The following is a 21809-nucleotide window of genomic DNA, read 5'->3' as shown; positions in this document are numbered from 1 at the left end:
TATTTGATTGACAGATGCAACAGGAAGGGAATATGAGGGTCGGGTCTTGTTATCTATTCCTGCCTGGCCTTCCTACCCCTGTTGCCGTCATAAAAGTTAATTCCGGTGCAGACAGACAGACAGGGGTGCAAATAGATAGCAAGACCCCACCCACATATTTCCTTCTTGTTGCACCTGTCAATCAAATAGCAGTGCATTGCTGGAAGTTTACTTGCACATCTTTCTGAAATGAATCATCCAATTACTGAACAAAAGCCATGCTTACATTCAGCATCCTAGAGCCAGTATAGCACTGGCTTTACTTTAGCTATGAAAATCCTGCTGGATGGTTCCCTTTAAAGCTCCATTCATGGTATAGCCCCTGTCAGTCTACCTAGACTTCCCCCCCTGTCGCCGTCAAGACATTAATTCCAGCACAGACAGACAGGGGCGGGAATATATAGTAAGATCCAACCCACATATTCCCGTCCTGTTGCACCTGTCAATCAAAAAATAGTGCATTGCTGGAACTTTACTTGCACATATCTCTGACATAAAACATCCAATCTCAGAACAAAAGCTATGATTTCAAAATTAGGGAAAAAGAACTTTATTGGGGCAAACCTGGGAAAGATCAAGGAAAAAAGGTGGGGAAGGTAAGTAGTAAAAGGAAGAATTAACCTTACGTAAAGAAGGAAGGAAAAAAAAAAGATTATAAGAGTAAAGGAAAGAAGGAAATGGAGAAGAGAGAGAAAGAGAGAGAGGGTTGGGTAGGGAGCAACAGAGGTTTTTGTATCTTTGGAGTAGAGTGTCTTTGAGAAAATCTATACATTTATAAGGTTGTCAGAGAGTAGTAGAAGACAACCTATAAATTTGGGATTCAATAATCACCTAGTATCCATTAAATTGTCTATCCATACTCCCCATCTTTTATGGTAAGAACAAAAGCTATGGTTACATTCAGCATCTAGCGCCGGTATAGCACTGACTTTATTTTATCTATGAAAATCCTGATGTTGGTTCCCTTTAAAGCTTCATTCATGGTATAGGTCATGTTGGGTCTTGCTATCCTTTCCTGCCTCTGTCTGTCTACCTGGCCTTCCTCCCCCTGTCGCCGTCAAGACATTAATTCCGGCACAGACAGACAGGGGCGGGTATATATAGTAAGATCCAACCCACATATTCCCTTCCTGTTGCACCTGTCAATCAAAAAACAGTGCATTGCTGGTACTTTACGTGCACATGTTTCACAAATAAAAGCTTCAATCTTAGAGCAAAAGCTATGCTTACATTCGGCATCCTAGCACCAGTATAGCACTGGCTTTACTTTATATATGAAAATCCTGCTGTTGGTTCCCTTTAATCACATGCTTAGCTCAGAGCTAATTCTTTTTTTCCGAAGCTCTAATATTGCAGAATCTTTCTTGCTCTGCACAGTGTGGCAGTTTTCTTACATTAATACTTAAATGGTTCATATGCACCACATCTGTCATTCTGTCCTGGAGTCTATGAGGCACAACCAAGACTCTGCAAGCCTATTGATTTCCCTAACATTTGCTTTAATTTACTTAACCATCGGCAAATACATGAGCACATAAAGGGTACCTGTCCATTACCACCTTGTACGCTGACATTGTTTTTCTTCTGATTCCTGTTAATATTTCCCAAGAAATACAATGTGTTTACCGTGTAAAAATGAAATATAAAAGGCCTCACACCTGTTTCTGTGCACTAAGTACTGCACAGAGGTATTCCATAATGTACTTAAAGACTGCATAAATATGAAGGCCCTATTACATCCGAGTGCGAAGGGTGGTAAATTAAACCCTAATTACATTAACAGGGAGGCTGGCTTCCCAGCTTAAATTTTACATGAGCGCTCAATATAAATCCAAAGGCACTGCTGTGGTTTCTTTACGAGCTCGTGATTATAGCAACTTCCTATGTGGTCACTAAATATTCTGTTTACAAATAAACGAAGAAGCTTAGAGCCAACGTTCCGGGGTAATAATCCCGGTATTTTATGTCTTCATTTTTTTTTTTATAAATATATATATATTTTTTTTTTTATAACAGACCCTCCTCAACACATAAGCACGGGAACAATCAGGAGGCCTGGTTTCAACTAATTACTCTATCACATAATTTCACAAATTGCCTTTTCACAGGGGAGCCAAGTGCAAAACAGGCTCACAGTGGGATTTCAGACAGCAGCTTTCATTTACTACTCATTTCTTGTTAAATTAAACAAGAAAGAAGTGGGAGAAAAAAAAAAAGAGAGAACGTTTGCAAATGAGGCAGGCAATTGTAGATCATAATCATAGCGCTCAGACAAAGAGCTCCGTGTCACCGTGTATGTTTAAAAGGTTGTCTGAAATATTCAAACTATTATCAGCTTTTGTAGGTAAGGTGAGGTGAGAAAAACGCATTTTCACAGGAAAGAAAAAGCGAAAACATGAAGGCGGCTCAAACTTGAAACTAAAATAACTGTTAAAGGTACTTAAGTGGGTCCTTTGTAAGAAAATAAAGGACAAAAATCAAAATTGTTTGACTTCTTTAACACCAACAAGAAGATGAACATTTCAACATTACAATACAGTGGAACCTCGGTTTACGAGCAACTTGGTGTGCGAGTATTTTGCTATACAAGCAAAGCTTGATGTAAATTTGTGACTCGGTTTACGAGCAATGCTTTGCTGTTCGAGCAAATACTCACCGCACACACTTCCGGTTCCGTACTTTCACCGTGCTCTAACCCGCTCTTGCAGTCCGCACAAACAGGCACAAACACACACACACACCTGTTATGCTCCCCTATCCGCCGTTCCCTCGGCGGCCTCTTCCCTGGTTCTTGCAGTCCGCAGGTATGTGGATCCGCGTAACCATCGCGACCGATGCAGGGTCTGCCGCTGTCAGTGCTTCCCAAAGGCAGCGCGCTGAACAATCAGAGGCAAGCGACTCATGCCTTTGACGTCAGCACGCTGGCCGATCAGAGCCAAGCTGCTCATGCCAATGACTTCAGCTGCTAAAGGGCTGACAGCGGCAGCTGCTGCATTGGTCGCAATGGTTACCGGATCCACATGTCTGCGGACTGCAAGCACTAGGGAAGAGGCCGCCGAGGGAATGGAGGATAGGTGAGCATAATATGTGTGTGTGTGTGTTTGTGTGTGTTTGTGCGTGCTTGTGTTTGTATGTTGGCACAATAGGGGACCAGGATGGGACATTGCTACAAGTTGTGGAACAAATTGTCTAAATTCCAATGATTTCCTATGGGAAAATGTGCTTTCCTTTACGATTAACTTGGTTTACGAGCACACTCACAGAACGAATTGTTCTCATAAATCAAGGTTCCACTGTACTTGAGGATCTCTGATATGTCAGGTCAATTGTATAATGGAGGGTCAGGTCTCATATAGATGCAGTTATTCTCACTGGTTTTGGCTGTTTGTATACTGGGTGTAACCCCATATATTAGATAAATCAGATTGACCTGTCAATAATAGTGGGACTGGATGACCATTCAATGAGGACTCCCAATATTCCAAGATAAGGGTTGGGCAGTTTAAATTTATAGAGTAATGATCAACTATAGGGTGCTTTACACACTGTGACATCACTAGCGATCTCGTTGGCGATGTGACATACCAGATCGCAGATAAGATTTGCTGAGATCGCACATAGGTCACTCTTTGTAGCACCGGTCACATGTGCGATCTCGGCAAATCGTATGTGCGATCTGGAGTGTTACATCGCCAACGAGATCGCTAGCGATGTCGCAGCGTGTAAAGCACCCTTATTACTTTTTTCATAAAGATATCCTGTTGTGTATAAATTTTTGACTGTTCAGATTTTGTTTTATACCAGGCTTGATGAAGAGACCTGACTAGTCTCGAAAGCTTGCTATTTATTATCATGTTTTCAGTTAACCATTAAAAGGTATCAACCACCAAGGACTCTCAGTTCTTTTAAACCTTTTTTCTACTTTTTTTCATAAATCAATAGTATATATGAAACTTTGTAATATATCCTATAAGGGAAAGTCACTTCTTTCTTCTCCTTGACTGATCTTTCATTCTCAGAATTCTCAATTCATGGATAAAATCTATCTTCCCTGAAAACCTGAATACAGATTTTACCCATGAATTAAGAGTGGTTCATTAGTCCAGAAGGAGAAATAAGCAAATTTCTCTGATAAGATATCTTACAAAGATGATTAGTTTCATGTTTAGTATTGAGAAGGACATAATGGTTGGAAAAAAGAAGGAACAAGTAAAACCAGCAACTTGATGGCTTGATACAATCAAAGTAATGGTGGACCTATCAAGGCTTGCACATGCTCGATCTTTCTCCATATCGTTCATCCATCAAGTCGCCATGGCTCAAGGTCGAGCCAAAGTCTGTCACAAAATAAAAATGTATTTATAGAAAAAAGTAAAGCAAAGGTTTCTCTTTAAACATACTCTTTTTTTGTTCTTCCTGGAGACAAGCAATTCTGCACCCCAACGCATCCAATTATCCACCACTCCGGGATCTGTCAGATGAAACTTGAAAACTCATCTCTTCAAAAAAGCTTACAGCCTGCAATAGCCCCGCTGCCACAACACCACTTGAACCGCTGCAACTCACCAGCCTACTGTCTCCTTCCCCATCATCCTGTAGAATGTAAGCCCACAATGGCAGGGTCCTCTCCCCTCTGTACAGGTAAGTCATTGTTAATTTGTTTACACTAACTTATATCTGTATTTTATATGTAGCCCCTTCTCTTGTACAGCACCATGGAATCAATGGGGTTTTATAAATAAATAGTAGTAATGATAATCCCCGGGACAAAGGGTTCAACCAGTGGAAATCCAACAGGTATGATCCTTTCATGAAATATCATTTCAGGAGAATCTTTTCTAAGAAGTCTGTAGTGTGCTACTCTTTGGTTGAGTCCTCTGGGACAAATGTTTTCCCCTTCTAGGGCCAACATCCTTGACCCAGCACCCCAATGCACCTTTGGCGCTTTTTAGGCCCAGTGATGTCCCAACTGAATCTAGTAAACCCAAGATGATTGCACAGGATGTTGAGGCAAGGATGCGAATGTGCAGAAGTGAAGACTGGCTGCTATGGAAGACCGGACTGTACGCCAGACCAGGGCAGCAAAAATCATGTCTAGTAATTACATGACTTTGAGTTGTTAATTATTTTTTGCTTACAGTTCAGTAGAAGAGGGAATCGGGTGTATTCCGCACTGATACTCAAACTTGATATTAATATAATTCCTTTATTGATCATACAGGTTGACGCGTTTTAGAGACATCCGTCTCCTTCATCAGGACATCAAAGGAACAGTATGTCATACTGTTCCTTTGATGTCCTGATGAAGGAGATGGATGTCTCTGAAACGCGTCGACCTGTACGATCAATAAAGGAATTATATTAATATCAAGTTTGAGTATTAGCATGGCATACACCTGATTCCCTCTTCTATTAAACTATACGTCTTATATCTCGCGGCTGCAGCTGATACCACCATTACATGTGCTTCATAGGGGTTCTGACTTTGCACAACCTGAATAGCTGAGTGTACCTTATTTCTTGCTTTTTCAATTCTCTACCAGGTAAGACCCTATTGCACTTCTCTACTCCACAGTATTTCTACCTGAATTATTTTTTGCTATCAGTAACGTAATTTCTTTATAATACTTATTGAAGTATTAAGTATAATCAAGTCATATATCTGAATCAACATGTTGTGAATAAACAAATGCAGAGCAGAATAAAATGCCTGGAGTTAAACCTGAGCAACCTAAATCTGTGGACATTGCAGAAAAAATTCCTAAGTCCCTCCAACAGTTTTAAGTTTACATAAAAGCCTCAGTTACTATGGAAAGACGGAGCAGAATGCATCTGTACTGGCAACTCCTCCTGAAATAATAATCTGCAGAAAATTTTCAAAGGGTTGCCTTGTGGATTTGGAAAAGTGATACTGAAAATAATAAAACATAATGTGGCATGACATGAAAGTGGCCAGATTTACATTTCTCATGGTTTTATCATACTAAGTTGAAAATCAGGTAGTGTCAATTAAGTGCTCTGAATAATGTATAGTTATATGAAACTCTCCCCTGATCGACTAAGTAATAGTGACAAATGGGGAGAGAATTTCATGGCAGTTAGTGATTCGGAGAAGACCTGAGTTTAACCTCTCAGGGCATTAACGAGCAGGAAATGAGCAACCTGAAGGTCATTGTCCTATTACTGGAGATTTTTCATTGGGAGTACTTAAATTTTTGCACTCACTGTACGGGGCTGATATGTCATAGTTCATTACCATTATTTTATCCAGAATTTTGCAAGATAAGGATTTTATTCTGGTCTATATTTCCTGCTGATGAGACTTTAAAAATAAACCATTAAATTTAAAATATTAAGAAAATAAAAAAAACATACAAAATTACAGAGATGGCAAAACAATCAAATATGGCAAATAAATGTAAGTCACCTGCTTTTCCATATTAAAGGACAAGTACAAATATTCTGATTTTAGTGATGTGAAATAGAAGAGTTAAGAATAGAGATGAGCGGACCCATTAAAGTTCGGTTCGGAGGGTGCAGCCAGAGTTTAGATGAAGTTCGGTTTGGGACCTAGACTTGACCTGAACCCAATGGAAGTCACTAATGGGGCAGTTTGAGTCTTCGTCCACATGCAGCCAGCCATAACCAGAACACTTCTGCGGGATGGTGGGCAGGGTTTAACCTTTTTTGGGGGGTGCACACTACTAGAGATGAGTGAACCAGAGGTTCAGTTTTCGAACCGAACGCCAGCTAAAAAATACAGAGCTTGGGTTCGGAGTTCGGTTGCTTTACGTGAGAACTTAACCTGTGCGAGCAATGCTGTGCTCAGGTATGCTTGGTGCTCATCCCTGTGCGAGCCGCTTGCAGTGTTTGAACGGCTCACACTGGGGGTAACAACAGCGTGATTAGATGTAATATGCAACAACAAAAAAAGTTTGAAAAAGTACGCCCACCCTCCCTCGGAAGTATTCTGCTTATGGCTGGCTATAAGTGGGCAGAGACTCAAACTGCCAATCAGTGTTTATAAACCTCATTGTTCAAGGTTCGGCCAGCAAACCGAACTTCCATAGCTTGCTCATCATTACACACTACATCTGATCATGCTGTTGTTACCCCAAGTGCTAGCCATTCAAACACTGTAAGCAGCTCACACTGGGTTGAGCACTGAGCATACTTGAGCACAATGTTGCTTGCTAGAGTGGTTTACATATGCAAACTACCCGAACTCTGAACTCGAACACTGATTGTTTTAGTAAGGTCCATGTTCTGTACGAACACAGAACCTCGGGTTCGCTCATCACTAGTAAGGCACTATCCTGATTGGATACACATTGTTGCCCTGATTTTAGTGATGACACATAGCAAGGTGAACTGCAAGAGTTATGGACCCTGATTAGGTACACTTTCTCGTAATGGAATGAATTTTACGCTCTGTTGATCAAATAAGTGTCAACTAAGTACACCATGTTATTTCATGTACTATTACTATTAATTTATTTATTACAGGGTATTTATTTATTTGTTTTCATCCAAGGTTCAGTCCTCCATGATACTTCTCAACCCGGAATTCTTGGTCCTCAGAAGTAAAGAATGACTTCAATGGAGGACCGGACAGCGGACTAAGCCAACGCAAATCAAATTGATCATCTCTACTGTCTAGTCAAATCAACACAATATAGAATATACTCCACCATACTCTGGAACTCTCTACCCCAGCATATCAGACTGTCACCTACCGTGGAAAGCATCAAAAGGAACATGAAGACCCACCTCTTTCAACAAGCCTACAACCTGCAGTAACCCTCAGTCCACTGTACCGCTGCACGACCAGCTCCACCCTCACCTACTGTATCCTTACGCTTACCCTAGACTGTGAGCCCTCGCGAGCAGGGTCCTCTCTCCTCGTGTGCCAGTCTGTGCCTTGTTTTGTTCATGAGCACTGTGCTTGTTTTTTATGTATACCCTTTTCACTTGTAAAGCGCCATGGAATAAATGGTGCTATAAGAATAAATAATAATAATACTCAAATGCTCCCCCTCCAAATACAACCAAAAATGGGGAATCTCAGCACAAAAATAAACTTAATATGGGAATATATGAAAGCCATACATCTTGTTCGGCCATACTAAAAGATAGAAAGAAGCCAAGCTTTTTTTCAGTTACATCTTTATGATTTAGTAACTTAACTTTGCAACCACTAGAGATAATCCAATAAATAATTCACCGAATGGATGGGTGAAAGGGTATTAAAAACTAGAAAGAGGTTAATAAAGATAGGCTTCATGCCACCTCAATCTAAGAATAAACACTTGTGTGGTTCATGACTTAAAACACTAATTGGTTCAATGAGTACATGGAAGACCTCTGAATCAGCAATACCGGTACATTCAATGAACCACTCAGAACCAATTCAGACAATGCACTGTGCTTTAGTAGTCTCCGGGGAGCGCACAGGAAAAAAATTATTACACATTGTTGATTTCCTTTTGGATGTAGGAAACGAGTAGAATAACTCTCGCCCGTGAACTTAAGTAAACATTTGCTGCATATATTGATACTAATGCAAATAAGTTTAGAGCTTGTATTTTATGTTGTTTATTTAAGATTTGTTACATTATCTTTAGCAAATTTTGACATGAATCTCTTTATGTGTTTAATGGTAACGTTACAACATAAACAGACCCGGGTTTGTCAATGCAAAACCTCCGAATGTTTGTTATGCGCACGTGGAGATAACAAAATGAATTTCCTGTATTTTGCTTATCTTTGTATATAGATTACATTATATAATTACAGCGATGATAATATTGTCTTATCAGCTATATCTATATATAAGCTCGCTACTAGAATAGCTAAATATTACGACAGTGGATTGAAATTTAAAGAGACGCCATTTACCTAAATATAACATAAGCGCAGTGAGACGATCTGCTATTGTTAAGGAGAGCCAGTGGATCAAATACTTAATATCTGAACATAGGGGACTGTGGGAAGTGTGTTCAATTAAGTCAATTCTCTATACATAAGCCAGTTTTCAGAGGTATCGAAGATGGCCCCCGATGGCATCATAGACCTGCCCATCAACGTCACCACAGACTGCCCAATGGTGTCATAGACCAGCCCATCAGTGTCACCATGGATCTGCCCAATGACATCATAGACCCACCTATCAGCAGCACCTCAGATCCACCTCGATGATGTCATAGACTCGCCTACGATGACTCCCACCAATCAGCTCATGAACTAACACATTGTTCAACCCACTGACCAATGGACACATCCGGGAATGCCCACTGTAGAGCTGACCATGCCCCTTTCCTAGGTTATATAAGGGCATGTTTCAGTTGAAATAAAATCTGTTCTGGGCCATCTCTGATCGAGGAAAGATGAACATCCGACTGTGTGCGTCTGATGTCATTTTTCAAGCATGCACTTGATCTAACACCAATTAGGTCAGGTAGTAGGTAACACGAGTGAACCCTGGTTAAGTGTTCACCTTAACACTATTAATTGTGCTAATTATTCTTTCACAGTGTGCAAACTGAAAAATTAAAATTTCTCCTATTGCTCTTTATGTTAGCAAAATAGGGTTCCAGTACTCCAGTTCAATTTTTACATATGTGGCCTTTTATACAATTGTACACCAACAGAGTTGAGCAAAAATATTTGCAGGACCCCGGTCCAACATCCATGATGGCAAACAGAAGAAAGTAAAACTAACTTCCTCGGCTGACTTTTGAATTATGTTATCTTAGGGTCCTCTTGTTAATACCAGGCCCCCACAACGTCATAATGAGGCCTACACAACCTCATTAAAGAGAATCTGTCAGTAGGGTTTTTCTACCTCATCTGAGAGCAGCATGATGAAGGAAAGGAGATCCTAAATCCAACTATGTATCACTTAGATTATATTAAGCAGCTGTTCTGAATCAATCAGAATCTTTAGGTTTAGCAATGTAGCAGAGCCAAGAGAGTTTTCCCTGCCTCCACCAGGCTCTATATAAAGATTGTACTTTGACAGTGAGGTGTCAATCAGAGGAGGGGGCGTGCCGGACGGTCGTGTGCATGACATTGTTATCCAAGCAATGATAAGTCGTACTGGTTAACCGAACATAGCAAATGAACAATAGATCAGACCTTGACAAGACAGGCATCCCTGAATTCTATGTTTTAACCTATGCAGCATGCTGTCTTCAGATTACATAGCAAAAACCTGATGACAGATTCCCTTTAAATCAGACATGTTAGGAAGCATTATACTAGATCTGTTCCTTAAAGGGGTTGCCCAGTATTTATATATTAACAACCTATCTATAGGATTGTAGATAATGGTATACATCACTCAGTAAGTGAGGTAGTACCTAATTAGTTTTCTAAATCGTGATATAAATATGAAGACCTGGCTCTCAGTGGAGTGATAATGAAGGAAAAATGTATTTATACAATCCAATACAAATAATGTTTCATCCCTGAATCTGGTGCTTCATCAAAATGGTCCAGATTGCTATAAGGACCATGTATGGGAAAATGTGCAAAATTGCGCTAAAGTAATAGTCATCAATATCAGATTGGTTGGAGTTTGATATGTGCCAATCTGTTTGCACCCCACTTTATAAGTATTGGAAGACTGTTCAAGGAGTTTATACCCCTTTGCTCCTTCGTCCGCTAACAAAAAGATCAGCTCCAAAAGTTAAAGTAACCCTTGTGAATTCTACAGATTGGTCAATGTTTGTCAATGGTGAGGAAATGGTCTATTTTGTCCGTTTTGGAGCATCCACTCAAAGAGGCAGTTATGAAATTAAAAAGGCAAAACAAAAATCAGACGGCAGCCATAGTATGGAGACTACAGTGCCAATTTCATATACCATAATTAAAGAGGTATTCACATCTCCAAGATCCTATCCCAATATGTAGTAGGTGTAATAATAAGAATATTAGAAAATATCTCCAATTAGAAGTCTAGTATAGTGTTCCTGATTAGCTATGTCACTTACCTCATGTGCAGGGCATTGCATGTATCCATGGATACCTATGCTACTGCAATGCCCTGCACATGAGGTAAGTAACATAGCTATTCAGAAGAACTATACTACATTACTAATTGGAGGTATTTGCTAACATTATTATTATTATTATTATTATTATTATTATTATTACACCTACTACATATTGGGATAGGATCTTGGAGATGGGAATAACTCTTTAAATAACAGTAAACTTTGGAGGACTTTTATTGAAATATTTTTCTTGTAACAGGTAAATAGCTGATGGACTTACCGTTAGATGTTGGAAGAGCCATGCCCTCATGATGTTTGTGGCTACTTTAGGAAAAATACCACGCTTTTTATGACGTTTTTTATCTTTGTCGGGGTCGTCATCGTCTCCCGTGCTCGGTGAGGCTACACTGTTGTCCAAACCATCTCCTGTACAAAGACAATTCAGATATTGGTTTATCTATTCACATCTAAATCTATAAACACAACATAAGCTTGTAAATGTAAAAAGTAATTAACTGTTCACTGAATTTTTAATAGAAAATCTATATACTGTGAAAAGTTTCAATCAAAATAAAGCTAGGACATATTTTATAGTGAAATGAAATGTAATTGGTTGTACAGAATTTAGGTAGCTGCACTATCCCTCAAAGCGTTTGTCCAATATACATTTATGTCTAATGTTCCCTGTTTTCGTCCATTATGAAAATTATTACTGATATGAGCACCACACGCATAAATACATGAGCTTAGATGCCTTGGCTGCTATCAATGAGGCTATTCATTGTCTGAGGAGTGTTCTGCCATGCTAAATGCACTTGATTACCCAAATCGTCAAGATCTGCTGCTGGCAGCTGCCTTTACACCTAATGACATCCCACTGTGGGTGAAAAGTTTGGAGATGTTGCAGGTCATGATATCACATTTAGGCAACACGGGTTGCTCACAGTACAAGAGCAACATGCGGCCAGGTGTCGTCAAGTTTGATATGCAAAAGCCATTCAGTTTGCAGCACCTACTGTGGAAACCTTGTAATCATGCAATCCACATGTTCAACAGTAAGTAAGGTATGCACGTCATATCCAAGGGATCAGCTCAGAATAAGCAATGCCAGTGGGTGATTTCTCAATGCATCTTCTTTATTCTATAAGCAACATTTCAGCCTCTGTTAAATCTTTGTTAAGCGTATTTCAATTTTGGTGTGGTCAAGTTGGGATACTTTCATGTTTCCTCATAAGGCCTCTTTATTGGGTTGCTCCAGACCAATCCCTGGCTATCATTGCTTCCAAGACAAAAGTGGAACTCATCGCTGAAAAGGATGGACCTCCATTCCAGTTATCATTGCCTTCTTGGTCAGGACTATGATAGCCTTTGAGAGCGGTGGCATGAGGTCAATGAAACATGACCTGTAGCTGGACGTCTGGCTCATAGACCAATCTTGTGGGAACACCATTTGATGCTTGGTGTAGACACTGACTCCTTAGGCTTGGTATGTGATGTCTAATTTCACTTGCAGTACAGAATGAATCAATACGCACCATTCTTCAAATCTGACAAGACCAGGTAGACAACTCCATGAAGTGGCCTTCAGGAAAGAAACTGGTCTTACTCCCGGGAATTATCGTGTGGGGTTGGCATAATGTACAGCAACCTGCATTATCTACTCTTCCCTCCAGGTGATAAATTGATTTGGTTGTGGAATCATTGATACATATATTTCTCCAAAATGGCCCAGGAGTAGTTTTTCAAGAAAAGAAGCATGTTTCTCATGCCACATTGAGCAGCCTGCATGGCCTAAACAGGGTATCATGACCTTCATTGTATCTGGACTTGTCTCTCATCAAGCACATATGGCAGCAGCAGATCTTGATGATTTGTGTGTCATATTCCTTTTGGCAGGGAAGATCATTCATCAGACAACCCCTAGTAACCTCATTGATAGCAGTCAAGCCGTGTAAATGCATATATTTGTTCATGGTGCTTATACTGGATGATGAATAAATTGAGATGTTTTCATCATTTTGCTTCCATTTTTTCATTTCGTTATCTTTAACTTGTCTATCTATCCTGTGATTTCCATAACTCCATGACTTTTATTTCTTAGTGTTGCATTTTCAATGCTGAGAAGTGTATATATCAATCTGCCCAGCTCCGCCTGCTTTATAACATGATGCTGTCAGATCAGACTATATTTTTTATGTGATAGGCTCTCTCTTAAGCTGTAATTTTATAAGTTGCTAATGTTAGTTTGATGATATTTCTTAAACTCAAGCACAAAGTAAAAAGTAAAATTCCTGAGCTTGCGATGTGCACAATTCCAAGTAGCTAAGACGACTAATGAAAGGAAGCTGTATCATACTCTGATGCTCTATGAACTATTCAGCTGACAATAGGATAAGCTCCATTAAGTTTAATAATGTGATGAAAAAGGAAAAACACCTGAACTGCATTCTCTGTATACACCAAAGCGAGGTATAGGGATGTGTCCCTGAACGTTATCATACTTCTATGTAATGATGCTTCCAAAGTGTTAAAGGGAACCTGCCATTAGCTCTGTGCTGCCCAAACCATTGGCAGGATGAAGCGGAGCTTGACTGCGTGATTGCCGCCAGGTATGTTCTATTTTGAAACACTGCAGATTTTCAGGGTAAACATATTTTGATATTGGGCCAGCGACTATATGGAGAGACTTGACTAGTTTGAGGCAGTTCCCATGGTTAAGGTACCGATGGTTCAGGCAGTCCCCATGGTTCAGGCAGTCCCCGTGGTTCAGGCATTCTGCGTGGTTCAGGCAGCCCCAGTGGTTCAGGCAGTCCCGGTGGTTCAGGCAGTCCCCATGGTTCAGGCAGTTCCCATGGTTCATGCAATGCCGGTGGTTCAGGCAGTACCCATGGTTCAGGCAGTCCCCGTGGTTCAAGCAGTCCCTGTGGTTCAGGCAGTCCCCATGGTTCAGGCAGTCCCCATGGTTCAGGCAGTCCCCATGGTTAAGGCAGTCCACGTGGTTCAGGCAGTCTGCGTGGTTCATGCAGTCCCCCTGGTTCAGGCAGTTGCCATGGTTCAGACAGTCGCCATGGTTCAGGCAGTCCCCGTGGTTCAAGGCAGTCCCCATGGTTCAGGCAGTCCCCGTGGTTCAGGCAGTCCCTGTGGTTCAGGCAGTCCCCCTGGTTCAGGCAGTCGCCATGGTTCAGGCAGTCGCCATGGTTCAGGCAGTCCCCGTGGTTCAGGCAGTCCCCGTGGTTCAAGGCAGTCCCCGTGGTTCAGGCAGTCCCTGTGGTTCAGGCAGTATGTATCTAATGGCAGGTTCCCTTTAAAATCTCTAATCAGTTTGTTGTCTTGTAATAAAGGTTGCCTAGGACGGTGACAAACAATATGGCTGCCATTTGAAAAGCCCATAAGTTCTTGCTAAGAATTTCTTCAGTCTTGACTAATACACCTATCTAGATGAGAAAATATATATCCCTGTTTCTAAATCACTGATAAATGTAGACGATGTAGACAAATGACTAGCGATGAGCAAGCACAAAACTGGATGCTTGGTACTCAAATCAAGCATGTCAGCCATTCAGAAATGCTTGACTTGAGTACCAAGCACATTAGGAGTCAATCCGTGACTCAAGCATATTTTTCCCGAGTCCCCCCCATTCTATTACCTGCCCTGACACAGCCCACAGCCACCACAGTCCCCATCCTCCGTGTGCAGCGACTAGCAGAAAACGCACAGTTACTTTGGCTGTGGGGGGACATTTGGAGGGCACACACAGAATGGAAGTTGCTAGGCGATGCCAGTTGCACCTGGATGAAAGGGACTGCGGTGGTTATAGGGAATTTGGGAGTGATTTGTGTCAACTGAAAGATTGATAACTATCTATCTAATGTGTATGGGGGCCAAGAGATAGTTTTGGTGAATCTGTTTCAGATTTAAATTTGCAGTGGCACCATATTTATTTATAATATACATATCGCTATCATATGCCATAGCTCTTCACAGACATTACATTTTTGGGGCTCCGATTCTAAATTTCCTATCAGTATGTATTTGGAATACAGGAAAGAACCAGAGGAAACCCACACAAACACGGGGAGAACATACAAATTCCTTCCAGATATTGTCCTTGGTGAGATTTTAACCCAGGACCCCAGCGCTGAAACGCAATAGAGCTAACCACTGAGTCATCATTCAGTGCTAACCACTGAGCCATCATACAGTGCTAACCATTGAGCCACTGTGCCACCCGTATGCACTGAATTGTACTGATATCCAAACTCCATGCACACAACTCTGGCTCATCTTATCTTTAAAAGGAACCTGCCACTAGATTTTGTCCTTCTAAACTATAACTAGAACCTTAGCTAACACCTGAGCTACATTCTATGAAGGTGTACATTACCCCCTGACACCCTGCAGCCCCCAAAAATACCTTTATAAAATCTCCCGCCCTCTATGTAGACTATCCGGTCCAATCCAATGGGCATCCTAATCTACGCCTTCTGTCCCTCCTCTCACCCTCCTTCTCTGCTGATTGACTTGGATGATACCTCGGACGCCAAATTTCCATATTCCCGGCTCGTGCAGGTGCATTTTACTCTGCCCGGTTGCGGGCAGAGCCAAAAACATAGGTGTGCCTGTGCGAATCGGCGAATTCTCTGCGCATGCGTAAGATTTTGCCTAAAGATGTGGATGAAGCAGGTGACATCATCCATATCGCCAACCAAAATCTTGCGCAGGGCAGAGCGAAGTGCGCCTGCGCAAGCTGGGAATCTGTCTACGCAGGCGCAAGAGTTTGCCCATCTACGCGGATTTTAGATTTTCATGGTTGTTGCAATGAAGGAATAAGAAAATCCCAGCACAAACAGATCAGGTTTGAAGAGCCAGTCACCCCATCAAAGTCATTGTTTATGATTTCACTACGGTTACCAAAGAATCGTTGCAAATTGACTGTAGATTTAATTTTTTCTCACATGGATTCCTAGAACTTCAGTTGGTAGAAACATGTATCCACTAGCCGGGGGTTCATTTACATATCATTTGCAGGTTTTCTCTTTTTTTACACACTTGAGATTTTCAGGCACTAAACACACCTTTGTTTATAATAAATTTTAATTAATGGAGATGTAATTAAAATGCATATGTAAAAAGTACTGTGGTCTTCTCCAGATTAATGTGGATGGCGCCTCGGATGCCATCCACATAGATAGTCAAAATCTTGCGCCTGTGCAGACATATTTCCAGCTCACGCAGGCGGGAATTGGTGCTGGATCCAACCTTTCTTCCTTCTGCTGTTCATTGAATGCTGGTTAGGACTGACCAGCGGATCTCGTGCAACCCATGGATCTAGCAGTATTGGGTGATAGGTGAGCTGATTTTTCTTTTTTCTTCATCTCATATTTCCAGCTCACGCAGGCGCACTTCGCTCTGCCCTATGCGAGATTTTGGTCGGCGATATGGATGATGTCACCTGCTTCATCCACATTGCCAGGCAAAACCTTGCACCTGCGCAGAGAACTCGCCGATTCGCACAGGCACAGCTATGTTTTCGGCTCTGTGCACCTGCGCGAGCTGGGAATATGGAGATTTGGAGTCTGAGACACCATCCACGTCAATCAGTACAGAAGAAGGGTGAAAAGAGGGACAGGAGGCCCAGATTAGGACGCCCATCAGACTGGACCGGAGAATTTACATACAAGGAGGGAGATTTTGTAAAGGTATATATGGGGGCTATAAAGGGGGTCAGAGGATAACATGCACCTTTATAGAATGCAGCACAGGCGCTAGTGATGGGCAGTCCGGCTCTTTTTGGTGATCTGGTTCCCATGGCTCTGCTCACCAAAAAGAGCCGGATCTTTCAGCTCATTCTCGGCTCCTTATTAAATATGTGTTCACCCCAGGTGAACACATATTTAAGATTATAATGACGCCTCCAAAATCCCACCCACCCACGGCTAAACACCGCCCACTTACAAGTGACCAATTAGATTGTTGAGTAGTTGGAGCCCAGCCGCGGGTGGGTGGGGCTCCAGCGGCGAAAAAAGCCGTTTAGTGATTTTAGTGGCTCACACTAGTGATCCGGCTCCTGTCGGTCATGGCAGGGAGACGGATCTTTGTGTCGGATCGTTCGCGACCGACATATCACTAACAGGCGCTGCTTAAGATGCTAGTTTTAGTTTAGAAGGCCAAAATCTTGTGACAGGTTCCCTTTAATTTGTATTTCCTGGAAATTATTCTATAAAGTCTTAGTATAAGATGAGGATCCTGGAGAAGGCCACAGTACTTTTTACATATGCATTTTAATTACATCTCCATTAATTAAACATTATTATAAACAAAGGTGTGTTTAGTGCCTGAAAATCTCAAGTGTGTTAAAAAAAAGAGAAAACCTGCAAATGATATGTAAATGAACCCGCGGCTAGTGGGCACATGTTTCTACCAACTGGAGTTCTAGGAATACATGTGAGAAAAAAAAACTAAATCTACAGTCAATTTGCAACGTGTCTGCAGTAACCCTAGTGAAACCATAAACAATGACTTTGATGAGGTGACTGGCTCTTCAAACCTGATCTGTTTGTGCTGGGATTTTCCTATTCTTTCATTGCAAAAACCATGAAAATCTAAAACGGCATCAAAGAGGCAAAGACCCGTCGAAGCAAATCATCTGCATTTAACATTTCAATGAGCCAATCTACTTTATATGCTAAAGAGGAGCCATTCAAAAAAAGAAATAGATATTTGTTGATTAAACAGCACAACAATTTTTTGTATATTTTAGCCGATTTTTTTTTTTTTACCCAGGATAGACGGCCGCTATGTTAATTTTACAACCTGCAGTAATATTAGAAAAGAAATGCAGAACGGCCTCGGCTTTAAACGTTGCAATAATATAAGAAAAAAAAGGCAATTGATTATTTATGGAAATATCCAGTACAATCCGAACGTCATGACTTTTTATTAAGCTTTGTGCATCAGTAGATAATCAAGGCCTTAAAACAGCCTTAGCTTCCCATTACCTCAGGCAAAAGAATTCCTGAAAGCATGCCTTAAGGGCACCTGAATTATATACTCCATTAGGAGAGGAAAACCTTTCTGCATTCCGCGTATAACACTCACCAGAAGCTTTCCTGTTTATTTCTGCTTTATGAAAGCAGAAGCATTAAGCACAGAATTTTGTAAGTGAAGACTTATGTAAATACAAAGAAGAAAACCTTTCAAGCGACGGCCAGATCCCCTCCTTCCATCTCTGGCAATGACCTATCCCAAATAAAAGGTTTCTGTTACATCATTAGGTCAAGCCAAAAACAGCCCGGGCTTAATGCATAGTTTGTTCTTCCTACTGTTTTTAGGCAAATACAGCTACTTCGCTCCCATCTGGGAGGAAAATTACACTGCTGAGCTGTAATCTAAGACAAGATTTTCATTGGAAGCAAATGCGTTGAATCCAGTGTAAATACTGATGCGTGTTCAGAAAAGCCTAAAACAATAAACCCTTGCTCTTGTCCGACGCGACTTAGAGAAACAGAGAAAAGAGAAAGCAAACAGCAAGGAGGAATATTTTGTCAGGAAATGTTTTGATAATTGTAGATTCGGAGATTGTGGATTTTTAGGGTTGGTCCCCCCTATCCTTGCCGACTGTGACGCTACACATATAGAGACTCGGTACCTCTACTGGGCATATGCTTTCCCAAAAAGGGAATGTTGTAAGCTGTTATCTATATTGTCCACCCTATCCTTCCCGACTGACGCTACACATATAGAGACTCGGTACCTCTATTGTGGAGTATGCTTTCCCGAAAAGGGAAGGTTGTAAGCTGTTAACCATATTGTCCCCCCATCCTTCCTGACTGTGATGCTAGACACATAGAGCCAAAAAAAGAAGGTTGTCAACTGTTATCCATATTGTCCCGCCCTATCCTTTCTTTTTCTCTGCTCGATTCTTAAAATTGAACATGGACAAAACAGAATTCATTGTCTTTCCCACCCATCACTCAACTCCCCCACCTGACATATCCATCAATGTCAATAGCTGCCCACTCTCCCCGGTCCCACGTGCTCACTGCCTGGAAGTATTCCTAGACTCTGATCTCTCTTTCAAGCCACACATCCAAGCCCTCTTCACCTCCTGCCGCCTCAAACTCAAAAATATTTCATGGATCCGAACATTCCTTTCCCAAGAAGCTGCAAAAACCCTAATACATGCCCTTATTATCTCCCGCCTAGATTATTGCATCCTCCTGCTCTGTTGCCTCCCTTCTAACAGTCTCACACCCCTACAATCTATTCTAAACTATGCTGCCCGGCTAATCCACCTGTCCCCCCGCTACTCCCCAACCTCTCCTCTCTGCCAATCCCATCACTGGCTTCCCATTGCCCAACGACTCCAGTTCAAAACCCTAACCATGACCTACAAAGCCATCCACAACCTGTGACCTCCCTACATCTCTGACCTATTCTCCCGGTACTTACCTGCATGTAACCTTTGATCCTCACAAGATCTCCTTCTCTGCTCCCCTCTCATCTCCTCTTCCCACCATCGCATCCAAGATTTCTCCCGTGCCTCCCCCATACTCTGGAATGCTCTGCCACAACACATCAGACTCTCGCCTACCTTGACAAGCTTCAAAAGGAACCTGAAGACCCACCTTTTCCGACAAGCCTACAACCTGCCGTAACCCTCAGTCTGATACAGCACCGCACAATCAGCTCTACCCTCACCTACTGTATCCTCACCTACAGTGCCTACAAGTAGTATTCAACCCCCTGCAGATTTAGCAGGTTTGATAAGATGCAAATAAGTTAGAGCCTGAAAACTTCAAACAAGAGCAGGATTTATTAACAGATGCATAAATCTTACAAACCAACAAGTTATGTTGCTCAGTTAAATTTTAATAAATTTTCAACATAAAAGTGTGGGTCAATTATTATTCAACCCCTAGGTTTAATATTTTGTGGAATAACCCTTGTTTGCAATTACAGCTAATAATCATCTTTTATAAGACCTGATCAGGCCGGCACAGGTCTCTGGAGTTATCTTGGCCCACTCCTCCATGCAGATCTTCTCCAAGTTATCTACGTTCTTTGGGTGTCTCATGTGGACTTTAATCTTGAGCTCCTTCCACAAGTTTTCAATTGGGTTAAGGTCAGGAGACTGACTAGGCCACTGCAACACCTTGATTTTTTCCCTCTTGAACCAGGCCTTGGTTTTCTTGGCTGTGTGCTTTGGGTCGTTGTCTTGTTGGAAGATGAAATGACGACCCATCTTAAGATCCTTGATGGAGGAGCGGAGGTTCTTGGCCAAAATCTCCAGGTAGGCTGTGCTATCCATCTTTCCATGGATGCGGACCAGATGGCCTGGCCCCTTGGCTGAGAAACAGCCCCACAGCATGATGCTGCCACCACCATGCTTGACTGTAGTGATGGTATTCTTGGGGTCGTATGCAGTACCATCCAGTCTCCAAACGTCACGTGTGTGGTTGGCACCAAAGATCTCGATCTTGGTCTCATCAGACCAGAGAACCTTGAACCAGTCTGTCTCAGAGTCCTCCAAGTGATCATGAGCAAACTGTAGACGAGCCTTGACATGACGCTTTGAAAGTAAAGGTACCTTACGGGCTCGTCTGGAACGGAGACCATTGCGGTGGAGTACGTTACTTATGGTATTGACTGAAACCAATGTCCCCACTGCCATGAGATCTTCCCAGAGCTCCTTCCTTGTTGTCCTTGGGTTAGCCTTGACTCTTCGGACAAGTCTGGCCTCGGCACAGGTGGAAACGTTCAAAGGCTGTCCAGGCCGTGGAAGGCTAACAGTAGTTCCATAAGCCTTCCACTTCCGGATGATGCTCCCAACAGTGGAGACAGGTAGGCCCAACTCCTTGGAAAGGGTTTTGTACCCCTTGCCAGCCTTGTGACCCTCCACGATTTTGTCTCTGATGGCCTTGGAATGCTCCTTTGTCTTTCCCATGTTGACCAAGTATGAGTGCTGTTCACAAGTTTGGGGAGGGTCTTAATTAGTCAGAAAAGGCTGGAAAAACAGATAATTAATCCTAACATGTGAAGCTCATTGTTCTTTATGCCTGAAATACTTCTTAATACTTTAGGGGAACCAAACAGAATTCTGGTGGATTGAGGGGTTGAATAATAAATGACACTCTGAATAAACTTTTCACAATTTAAAAAAAAAAAAAAAAAAAAAGAAATAACATTCTTTTTTGCTGCAGTGCATTTCACACTTCCAGGCTGAGCTACAGTCCAAATGTCACAAGTTAATTCCGAATGTGTAAACCTGCTAAATCTGCAGGGGGTTGAATACTACTTGTAGGCACTGTATCCCTTGTAGACTGTGAGCCCTTGCGGGCAGGGACCTCTATCCTTCTGTACCAGTCTGTGCCTTGTATTGTTTATGATTATTGTACTTGTCCCTATTATGTACACCCCTTTCACATGTAAAGTGCCATGGAATTGATGGCGCTGTAACAATAAATAATAATAATAATAATTATGATGCTAGACACTTAGGGACTCGGTACCTCTATTGGGCAAATGCTTTCCTGAAAAGGGAAGGTTGTAAGATGTCATCCATATTGTCCCCCCATACTTCATGACTGTGATACTAGACACATTGGGCCAAAAAGGGAAGGTTTCAGCTGTTATCCAAATTGTCCCGCCCTATCCTTCCCGACTATGAAGCTAGACACATAGGGACTCGGTACCTCTATTGTGGAGAGCGCTTTATTGAAAAGGCAAGGTTGTAAGCTGTTATCCATATTGCCCCACTTCTTGACTATGAT

The 21809-nt window shown here is 41.8% G+C and overlaps 1 protein-coding gene across 2 annotated transcripts in view; it reads right to left on the bottom strand.

Annotated features, from left to right (window-relative positions):
• Positions 1–21809, bottom strand: part of MEIS1 (Meis homeobox 1) — a 222365-nt gene that overhangs the window by 100612 nt on the left and 99944 nt on the right. For both annotated transcript variants that reach the window (XM_075339267.1, XM_075339268.1), the window contains exon 8: positions 11317–11462. In XM_075339267.1, the coding sequence (XP_075195382.1) occupies positions 11317–11462 (146 nt within the window). The remainder of the gene's footprint in view (positions 1–11316; positions 11463–21809) is intronic.

This window comes from Anomaloglossus baeobatrachus, chromosome 3 (genome assembly GCF_048569485.1).
Source record: "Anomaloglossus baeobatrachus isolate aAnoBae1 chromosome 3, aAnoBae1.hap1, whole genome shotgun sequence".
NCBI classification, from domain to species: domain Eukaryota; kingdom Metazoa; phylum Chordata; class Amphibia; order Anura; family Aromobatidae; genus Anomaloglossus; species Anomaloglossus baeobatrachus.
Note: the sequence above shows the minus strand (reverse complement) of the source record. Positions and strands in the feature narration are given on the sequence as shown.